At 39.4% G+C, this 11456-nt stretch overlaps 1 protein-coding gene across 1 annotated transcript in view; it reads right to left on the bottom strand.

Annotated features, from left to right (window-relative positions):
* The window catches only part of POLQ (polymerase (DNA directed), theta), a 55808-nt gene that overhangs the window by 12540 nt on the left and 31812 nt on the right, over window positions 1–11456 (bottom strand). The window contains 8 exon segments of the mRNA XM_009330291.1: window positions 40–175; window positions 658–832; window positions 2237–2374; window positions 4262–4455; window positions 5542–5782; window positions 7277–7473; window positions 8090–8233; window positions 9261–11330. Of these exon segments, the coding sequence (XP_009328566.1) occupies window positions 40–175; window positions 658–832; window positions 2237–2374; window positions 4262–4455; window positions 5542–5782; window positions 7277–7473; window positions 8090–8233; window positions 9261–11330 (3295 nt within the window).

Below are 11456 nucleotides of genomic sequence, written 5' to 3'. Positions count from 1 at the left end.
TCGGAAGCGTAGGCAGAATGTTTGCCAAGATCCTCCTACCTGCCCCGAGAAACAGCACAAGAATTAACATTTCCATGGGCTCGGGAGGGTGGGCTTTCTTCAACCACAGTTGGCATTTCAATCTCAAAATCTCTTGGCACATTCTGGATATTTGGCTCTGTGAAGGTTATGCGACCTGAGAAGGAAGACAAGGCAGAACTAAGTAAGGGTCCAAAAGGAGTCTCTCTAACTTAACACAGCTGAACACACATCTGCATCTCCAAAAAAACAAGGGGCAGGAGGGCGGGACAGGACACAACCACTGAGAAAATTGAAGAAAAGGAAAAATAATTTGGGTTGAATGGGTTTGAGATGGTTCCCCTGCAGAATTTCTGTATCAATAATAAGAAACTCCCAAATCCAGAACCTGTTTTAGGGTCAGAGATTTACATGCTAATATGTGCAAGAAATGAATAATACTGCTTGGTGAACACAAAAGCTATTTTAATACATCTAGACTTTTAGGGCAGATTCATGTGAAATAGGTATTTCAGTATTTTCATTTGGTTGAAGTAGAGCACAGGCTTGATTTCCTATCTTTTCCCCATAGAAAAGCTGCTACACACACACAAGAAAAAAAATCAGTAAGAAGTGAGGATTTTGCATGCATTTCTTTACCTGTAGCTGTGTGAGTCTGTGACACCGGATATATCCTTTCCATTCCCAGTGCAGAATTCAATTGCTTTTCCCTCTGTAGTGGAAACACCACTTTAGTAATGGCATTGTTGATCCTCCTCCATTCCAGTATCAGGCCTGGCAATGGGTGAAGTGTCTTTAATTTCTCCAAAACATCCTTGTAGGGAGAAAAGGGCACAACTATAATTAACTGCCTTAAAACCTTTATAAATAATATTTTTGCAGTTCTGCAGGAAAAAGTGACTCCTTCACCCACAGTGAGCTTTCAGTGTCACTGCCTTAAAATTAAACAGATATCCCCTCCATTTATACCACCTACACGTGGGCAATCAAAGCGCCATGAGACCCAGCTGCAGTTTTATTACACACAAGAAGGCAATCACTTCTCTTTGGACTTTTGCATCCTCATCACCACTTAGTCTGCACCAACCAATAAATCACCTGAAATGATCAAATAAAGCATCACTTGCCATAGGTCCCCTACATTGTCTCCTCTTGCCCAGCATTAATGCTCCTCCTCCATCTTTCTGCATATTTTTCTCCCTGCTCTCTCCTATCCGTACTCTAGGAACACATAAAATGAAGCCCTTGACCATGCTCCTTGAAAGACAAAGCTGATCACTAGCAATTAAATCCTTTCAGTTAAATCAGAAATATGAAGGGACTAACAAGAACTTCAAAAGACAGTGGCATGCAAACATTTCTCAAAATAACACTTTTTTGTATGCAGCAGGCAGCTGCAGCCTCATCCCTCCACATCACAAAAGGAGGAAATCCTCACTTTACTTCTTGCTCCCTGCTCTGCCACCACCACCACACTCACTTCTTCACTGCCACTTGAGTTCTGGAAATCAATACTCGTCTTCCAAGCACTGACTGCACTTGAAGAAGGGGAAACCAAGGAAACAACACAGATTAATGAGCCCTGAAAACAGGGAACATATATATCTGCTATTATCACTTGTCTGGCAAGAGCACCCATTAGCCTGCAGCAGTTAGTATTACTGCAGCTCCACAATATTTATCAACTGGCAAACATGTCAATAGCCTTCACATATATACAAGCTTTTGATATACTAAATTTGATAAAGCCATCAGATCAGCCATTCTGAAGACAAATTCTCTGAAGCACAAAATACAGATATGGTAGTACCAGACAGAGAAAATATTGTATTTAATCACCATGGTATTTAAGTATCTTTCAAGCTGACGTTGAAAAATTCTTCTACTATTGGCTTTACAAAATTATTGTGCTATTTTGGTCTTACATGCGGTTTGGGAAATCAAATTCTGCCTGATTTATTCTCATTGAAGCCTGCTATTTATAGTCATGTCCTCACTACACTCAGGCTTTAGGAGCATAGGAGGAATTAATAACTCTGCTAACAGAGAAGACAGAATCCAGTATGAATTTCCAGTGGTAACTGGAGGAGCAAAAGGCAGTTAAAATTTACTTTCATTTAAGTCAGCATACCTAACTCCAATGTATCCAAGCAGCAGATGTGTGAAGAGGGAGTTATTTTTACAGTCACTTTCAGACTAGAACCAGACTTTACGGTACCTTGGTCGTACTGAACTGCTTGCTCAACCTAATCCTGTTTCCTTTAGCAGTTGCTCTTCTGGTGTAACCCAGAGTTTTCTTGTTCCCTTGAACTTTCACATCTCCATTTTGTGGCAACTTCAGCTCCAGGAACAAAACCTGAAAAAGGCCAGCATTTCAAATCAGTTTCTGCATACTACTCCCAGGAGAAAACAAAAAGCAACTGGGCACTTAAACAGCTTGTCCCAACCACAGGACAGTACGAATGCTTCAGGTAATTAAAAAGCTGATTAAAGATGTCTGCTATCAAAGTCATCCCTCCTCATTTTAATTAACTACAAAACGCAATCTAAAATCTCATTTTCTAAACACTGTAAGTTTGAGTTCAGAGGTATGTTTTTTAGAAAAGGTAATTAACTCCATCCAATAAGTGAGGTTACTGCTGACAGTCAACTGTAATAAAACATGATGTTAAAATGACTAAAAGTGAGAACACTGATGAAAAAAGAAGTGTTAGCAGGGAGCAGGCTTCAGAGCAACATGAATGACATAGAAAGAGGTGGTCACAAATACCTTTTATAGAATAGCCAGAATATTAGTTTTTGTAAAAAATTGCCAAGAACTGGAAAATGACGTATATGCTCACTTGTTGACAGATACAACACAGCTCTTCATTTTTCATTCTATGTTTCTATGTAGCATTATACACTGTTGAACAGCTGGCAGAAGGGAATAGAAGCTTTTCTCTCACACATTTACGTAGCACAAAATTTTACTGACACAAAATTAGAAGTGTAAAGCTCTACTAACCTATACAAGATACTTTACATGATTCCTAACAAAATTTCCACATGAGAAACAAGCTTCTGTAGTTCAGAGAACAGCATTTCAGAAAAAACTTTCCTTCCCCTTTTCCATGAAAGCAGAGTGAAATTGGAGCTGAGCATTATTTTAGGAGTTCTAACTCAGACTACTGTTACCGAGTAAAACTTCTGCACTTGCAACAAAGGAGGAATATTTCTGTGGAACTTCTTTTAGTGATGGCTGCTTGCAAATTTTGACTACTTCCATATAAAGTATAGCCCCTCAGCAAGAAATCAATATATAGAGAAGAAATAATTGAGAAAAAAAGCATGCACAGCAATTAAAATCTATTTCTATGATTCCATGTAACATACATTAAAAAATATATAGTAAAGTTCTTCAGGAATAAAAGTATTGCTAATTTACATACAAATCTGTTTCTTAGGCTTTAAAAAAAAAATCAGTTCTGTACAGGTTCTTAAAAACAGACAGTAGTTGATTCAAAACTTTTAAAGCAGTCTTTCCTCCTCTTTCATGCCTGTATAGGGACAAGGGCAACAGTGCAACTTATTCAGTACAACTGTTCTTAGACTCAGACTACGATATCACATCACATCTCATGTGCAGAATACTGGTATTGGAAAAAAGCTTCTCTAGTCCCAAAGCATTCATCCAAAATATTCCAAAAGCCATTTAATTAGCAGATTATCTCATGCGCCAAGAGAAGCGAAGGTCCTATACAAACAACATCTTATTTCCACTTGGTTTTCATTTCCAACATGCTTGTTTCCACTTCTATCTTCTTTATTTCTGCTGAAGTTAGCGGAAATAGGAACAATCAGTAATAAGGATGAGACACACAGCACCTTGCAGGCAGCAAGCTCATAATGAGCGTAAAGACAAATCAACTCTGAGCAGATTTCAATTTGCGTTTTCTTCATACACAGTCTGCCCAAGAAGGTTTTTTCTTAAGTCTAAGCAAAAGCCTCTTGAAGGTATCTTCTTTATTTCTGCTGAAGTTAGCGGAAATAGGAACAATCAGTAATAAGGATGAGACACACAGCACCTTGCAGGCAGCAAGCTCATAATGAGCGTAAAGACAAATCAACTCTGAGCAGATTTCAATTTGCGTTTTCTTCATACACAGTCTGCCCAAGAAGGTTTTTTCTTAAGTCTAAGCAAAAGCCTCTTGAAGGTATCTTCTGAGAGAGTTCCCCCCCTCCCACCCTAACCCTCACATACCTCTGCAATGTCATCAGGGCTGGTCAAGGAGAAGCTGTGGCCTGCCAGCTGATATGCCTTGGACTCAATCTCGCTCAGTTTAGCTAGCATGATCTGTTTCTGGGTTTCATATGCTGTTGTGCTAAAACCAATGCCATTCAGCTCCAGCAGAGCCAAGCAATAATGGGTGGGCATCTCCACTTTAGAAAATACTTCTGTAGTAAGTAAAAACCCCAAGAAAATCTTTTATATCATCAAAAGAAGATCAACTGCAGATCAACAGATTCATAAAAAAACAACTGTGGAATCCTCAGTTTTTAAAATCCTGAATGTCCTGACACACTGAAATCTTTTAATATAGATTTAATTTAAATACTTTTGTTTCTGCAGTATTTCATAGTAAGAAATATTTCATGATAAGAAGTATTCCAGAACTTTTTATCACAAAAGTATTTAAGAAAATAACAACTTCTGTAAATTCTTTTTCTAAGAAATACACATCTCTTTGTATATCAACATTTTATAAACCACAGACGTGCTTTATGTAAAGCTTTCTAACTTGATACACTTTCATTCCACCACCCACATCTTTTAAAAACATTCTATAGTTGCCGTGATCATAAATAAACTTGCAATAATAGACTTCAGTGAGACTGGACCTTAGTCTTAGGCTTTGGATACAATTTAGGGGAAACAATCAAAGCTCACCAATTGGTATGTGCTTTTGGGGGGTTTTTTGTTTGCTTGTTTTTAAAAAGAGACAAGCACTCAGCAAATATTAGTGCAAACATACTGGATCATTCACTATGGGATCACAAGTTTCATGGACACAACACACATGTGGCAAACAATGCTACATGGGCAGGCCAAAGAGAAAGAAAGCTCCTTCAGAAAACATTTGAGGATTGCTTCTGACAATGAAGCTTTTGAAAATGTTCATGAGAAACCAGAGACACCCAGAGGCCCCCTCAGAATGGCTAGGGTACTCACCTGGGAGGTAAAGATCTGCTTGATTCAGATACTTAAAATAGACTCTGCTATTGCCTTAACTAATGGAACTGGTGGATATTTGGGATATAGAAATTATATTTCAATTTAAAATTTAATTTATTTTTTTGACAAAACAGAGGTACTTCCAAGGGAAGTTCCCTCTTTTCTTTTAAAAAATTAGCAATTTGCTACAGAATATACTTAGATAAGAACTTCCAAACCTCCTCTCTTCTCCACTGATCATTCAGCCTGTGGTAACACAGCTACCTTTACACTCCATCTTTGCCCCCAAGAGGAGGAGCTCTCTTTACCTGTCAGATTTTCCTTCTGTAATTCATTATGGAGTTGGTTCATGACATTGAAGATAAGCACAGACTCTATTGCTGCTCTGTACCGCCCAGAATGATCTCCGCTGGCACTAAGCCCCAGGCTCTGCACCCCTTGGCTGGTGCCTACCCCTTCCAGTAGAGGTAGCTCGTTGGGGAGAAAGTTAGTCACCATGTTGTGAAGTGTACGTTCCTTAGAGCCAGAATCAAGCAGCCAACACGCAACCTTAAAAAAGGGAGACCTCCATGAGACCTTTTATCCGTTTTAGTCATAATACAATGCAAATATTTAACTGGGAGTTAATGCAAGGTTATAGTGCAGATTATTTTCTTGATTTGGCAGGAAGACTGGAATAATTTTTGGAAAAGTTACATGATTTCAGATAAAACCTTCAAGAGGGCATAAGTCACTGAAAAGTTTCATTCTCACTCAAAGTTAATTCTGCACATTCGAAAACCTTACCCTCTGTCAACTAAACACATCTCAAAGTGTTGTCCTCAGGTTTTTTCATTTATTAAAACCTAACACAAAGGGCGTTAAAAATGAAAATCAGGATCAAAACATGTTTAATCTGAAAACTGACTTTGTAAAAATCAGAACTTGCTATTGATCTAGAATATTAGTCAAGCTAAGCTCTCCTATTTTTTGCACATCAGCACTAGTACCAAGAATTCTGCAAGGCAAATTTTATTCTCTGTAAGCCTCATACCTCCCACTGTCTTCAAAGCAATTTCGCTTATAGCTATATTTCAATTTCTTGTGTCAAAATAGGATGAAACACAGGTTTCTGCATTGTCTCTGGCATGCAAGCAGAAGGTAAAAACCACATGTATATGTACGGGGGTGGGGGGAGGTGGTGGTGAGAATGTGTGTGTATGCATGTATATATTCATTGCATCACTAAAATGAACAAATATGAGTATGACTCCATTTAATACATGGAACAGTGCGGGGAAAGGTTCTACTTTTATTGCTCTTTGATTTTATTGTAAAACTATGTATCCGTATGAAAAGCTAAGTTTGTCCTTGTGTTGAAGAGCTTAGCTACTTACCTGCAGACTTTAATATTGCCATGATGCTATTCAGCCCATGTGTGATGCATACTTTAAAAATCAACACCAGAAATTTCTATGCATCTAGAGCTTTTCCTAACAAGCACAAGAAGGTGCTTTTACCTCTTTCTACTGTTCCATTTGAGTTACAAATGGTACCTGAACCTTTTGAAATTACATGTAAACTTTCTTTTGTTTTCAGAAAATAGCGGTAGCTAGGTGGTCCGTACACACAGCGGGTAAATCTTTTGCTTACAAAGCCTTCTGCTCTCAGAATCAATAATCTGACCAGAAGAACTTCTGACATTTTAGTCCCAGGCTTCTTATAGCAACAAAACAAGAGTTCAGCCCTGTCCACTGGGACGGGGGAGAGATTTAAACTCATCCTCCCCACCCAAGTAATCAGGCATGAAAGACTAACATGTTAACCTATCACTGAGCCTGGTCTGCTTCTTTTGCAGGCACCGTGAATGCACATAGCAAAAGAAGTCTCCTCTAAATACTGTTCTATATTTCCCAGTGGAAGAAAGTTTCACTAAACCCCCTGACAGGTGTGCGTATTCAAATCTAAATAACAGAAGGAAAGCACCAGAAGGTACTCCTGTCTTTCCACTGGTGTGTTTAAACTAGTAGTTTTACCCAAGCCAAATTTCTTAATACTACAAACCTTTGGATCCTCAAAACTTCCTTCCAAGGAGATGCCACAAGCCATCACCAGAGTCTTGTAGTGCTGAATGAAGTTATACATGACAAGTGAGCGCTCCTGTTCGGGTTTCTTCTGCAGGTACAGCTGCAGATGATACAGTCTCTCTGTTACAGATAGATTTTTGTCCAAAGGTGGCGGTGCCAAACTCATACTGATTTCTAAGACAGGAAATACAAGCAAAAATCATCTATTTACTCACTGCATGATAAGAAAGGCAAGAGAAAAATCTTTAATACAATCACCTAAAGCACAAAAACTACTGTTGGACTGTGAACAAATAACAATAAATCTGTGCCAATATTATATATTTTATCAAACCAGACAAGGCTCCCAAAAGGCTGTGTCTGTACTACTAAACAAAGGAGAGCCAGGAATCAAACCCTAGCCACGAGCCCACGTAGCCCAGACTGGGTTATGTTCAGCATTCAACTGTCATTTGTTCTGGAGAGCAAAACTTGAAAGAAGTTGAAAGAGAAAAGCAAGTAAGCTAAAGAGAACATGCGAGTAAGCTAACATTTTAGCAATATGCATGCTCAGCAGTCCAGTGCTTGAGCCAACGACCTGGCCTTATTATATAGCAGCATAGATGTATCCACAGCAACATGCTCAAGGGTGTTCAGTGCTTAAGACTGCTGAATAATACGGCTAAATCACTCCATCACACAACTGAGCTGGGTTTGGGACACTCAAAACACTTCCAAGAACCTGTCTGCTGAAGACACTTTCTTGAAATGCAGTGTCATGTAACACAGCACAGCCTGTCCGCTCACTTACCAGTCTGGTCTTGTATCTGCTGCAAAGAGATATAGTAGGCATCTTTTCCACCCCAGCATACTGCCAGTCCAACTACCAAGATGTCTTCACAGCCTTGGACAGGAAATCCATCATCTTTAACTTGCATCCCCTGAGGAGAACTTACTAAAGGAATAATTTTAAGTTACAATTATAAAATGACATCCATAAATGTGGAAGAGTTTGGATCCTGAAAATGTAAATACATACAGTTGAGCCTAAATTTCTTAAAAGTGAATATCTAACTTAATTTTTATCTATAAGGAGAAAAATCTGTGTTTCTTTGTGGGGGGAAACCACGTTTAGAATAACAAAACTTTGTCTTAACAGAAACAACCACCCATATACCATCCCTGCAAAACTCTGGCCTTTCCCAGCAATCTCTTCCAAGAGTTGAGACAGAAATGTATTCCCTCCTTCAACTCTGAAAAACATTTCACATTTGTCTGTCAATAATGTATTTTGATAGTTAAGAAATTTTGTTGTTGTTGTTGTGGCAATATGGCAGCCAAGAATCTAACTCTGCTTAATCTTGTTATTTTAAAGGAAGAGTATGTTTATACAGCAGCAGCAAACTGCAGCATATGAATACTTCTGTGGAAAAAAATGAAGCAATATTGCAACAATCTGGAGACTGATCTGAATTTCACACATGCATATATTGAACCAAGTTTACTCTTTGCAAACTCAAAAATACTTAACCTTGGTTTAGAGGCAATCCCACAAGTAACACTGTTCAGTGGAGACCCTGAACAATCTGTACAGTTTACTGTTAAATATATTATTCATTTTAAAATATACTAAAACTTGTTTATGACATGGAAAGATACACATGATAAAGGGACTGCACAACACAGATCCATTTCAAAATTAGATACACAGTGAAACATTAAGAATATTTAGATGCTCTCACATACAAATAAGCTGCTAACACTTCATTACTATCACCAACGACCTACCAATGAAATGCTTGACACCAATTCTCTATTCTCTACTACCACCCAGCTCCTTTGCTTTACTGAGACTGACAACATTCAATTAGCATCAGTAATTTTCCTCCTTTTCTGCAAACCCTTTCCTTCTCCACTCCTGCTTTAAGCTGAAGATGCCACCCTGCTGTTCACAAAATAACACGCTGGAACACGGAACTGACCTTTTTTGAATTTGCCACCAATCGCTGATTTGGGAGACAAAAGACATTTTGTTCTTTCGCATGCCACTGAGATGGAGAATCTGCTTTTCTCCTTCCATTCTGCAACAAAAGTCTGGAAAAGTGCTTTGTCGCTTGCTACATCAATAATAGTGAAACTTTCAGCACTTAAGGGAACAAGTGGGAAAACATCCTGAGATAGCTGCAGTGAAAAGCCTCGGTCTATAGTGGAATCATCTTTTACCTCATCAGTCTCAGTTGGGTCTACACTCCCAAGATTGACCTGGAGTGTTTTTACCTGCTGCTCTGCATTGCCCTCGCTATTCTGCTGTGGCTGAATCAGCTGCCCTTCGTTCACGCAGGCAACTTGTCTCTCCCTTGCAGATTTCACAGAGAGAGAAACAGAACTCTTTGGAAAAAGCTCTTTGGGGGGTGTTGGAGGAATAAACCCATTATTACTATCTGGTGGAGGACAGGATGTTCTGTTGCTTCCCTTGAGTGGAAGTATCATGCAGTCTGTTTTCTGAAGATCCAAGTTTTCCGTTTTGTTTTCTTCAACTTTGAAAGAGCTTTTTAAATCCTGGCAAGTGGGCAAAGGCTCTGGCTGACAACAGTCAGATTCAAAAACTGGATCTGGCTCTTGATTAACAATAGGAGCAACTAACTTTCCTTTCAAACAGGAGCTTACTGAAATTGGTTCAATGCCTGAGGGACTAGGCCATTTGTCTAGTACATCCTGCAATCCTGGGCTTAGTTCAAACAAGTGTTCAGTCCACACCACTGGGTGGGTTTTCTTGTCTAAAGCTTGCTGGCTTCTCTGGAGCTTTTCACCTTGATCTCCTAATAATTCTTTTGGTCTGGAGTCATTGTTACAAATGACTGGGTTTCTTAATCCTGGCTGACCATGAAATGTAGAAGGAATATCTTCCAGAAAAGACGGGGAATTTGCATGATCTAAAACTTCAGCTATTAGATCACAAAATGCTAGAGACACATCATTACACTGCATAGGATCCTCATGCTCTTTCTGATTGCCACTGACATCAAATTTATTCTGAACAGGTCTTAGATTCTGCAAAAGACCATCTGGAGGAAGCAAAGCCTCTTGCTTCTCCACAGGATCCTTTCTGTCAGCTTCTGTGATGTGAACAGCTGAAAGGTCGCTGCCATTACTGAAGCTATCATCAAACAGCAAGCTATCACTCATATTCAGGCTTGTTTCAGGGACAGAGCGGCATTCTACTTGTACAATGTGCTCCCTACCAAGAGGGGAGGTTGCTTTATTAAGGTCTTTAGACACACTCTCCCCTTTCACTGAATTTTGTGTCTGGTAATCTTGTAGAAAACTGCGTAGCTGGGAGTCCGTCACTGAGAAATCGCTTTGTTTAAGGCAAGGTGCAGATTCTATTTCCTTTGCTACGGGCTGTAAACTAAGGCCTCCCGACTCCAAAACTTTATTACTGCAGTGCTGAGCTGTGTTTTTTGTGGTGGTGTTTGTTGTGATAAGACTTGATAAGCCCGGTTTACTAACTGTTGCAGCCACCCTTTCATCAGTAGCATTCTCAGTCCGTGAAGTGCTTAGTTTCTTGGAGATTTCCTGCCATGGTATTGCTGCCAGCTCTGAACCTTGTATTCCCTGCTGTCCTGTGATTCCAGCTGCTCCCTCCTGTTCTATTATCATCTCAGTTTGAGTGTCCAACCGGAAGCTGTCTTCAAAGTCTCTAGAGTCAGAAAACAGATCAGAGGATGGACCATTCTGAACACCATCTGCATTGCGAACACCTCTGGATTTTACTAGAGAGTCTTTCAGAAAATCCTTAGGATGACTGTTGGCTTTCTGCAGGGCTCCAGCTTGTAACAATATTCCATTGGGCTTTTCGCTCCCATTTTTGCCACCATTCTGAATCTGAATATGGCAGGATTTATCCTCACCAGGACAGAAATGCACAGGCTTCCATATCCTGCTGCCACTATGGACATGTCCACTTCCAGAGCAGCTAGCAGTTACATTACAGTGATCTGTGTCTAAAGCCATCTGCTGCTTACCAATCATCACCTCAGCATGGCTAGCATCTGTTTGCATTTTATTAATTTTATTCTGTTTATCATCAGTATTTTCATTTCTTTGTGTCCTAGCACTAGCAGATATTACTAGACTTTCTACAATATTATGTGTCTCCACATCAACATGTGGAGTAC

This window comes from Pygoscelis adeliae, unplaced genomic scaffold (assembly GCF_000699105.1).
Source record: "Pygoscelis adeliae isolate BGI_AS28 unplaced genomic scaffold, ASM69910v1 Scaffold120, whole genome shotgun sequence".
NCBI lineage: Eukaryota > Metazoa > Chordata > Aves > Sphenisciformes > Spheniscidae > Pygoscelis > Pygoscelis adeliae.
This window is presented reverse-complemented; position numbering and strand designations above follow the sequence as displayed.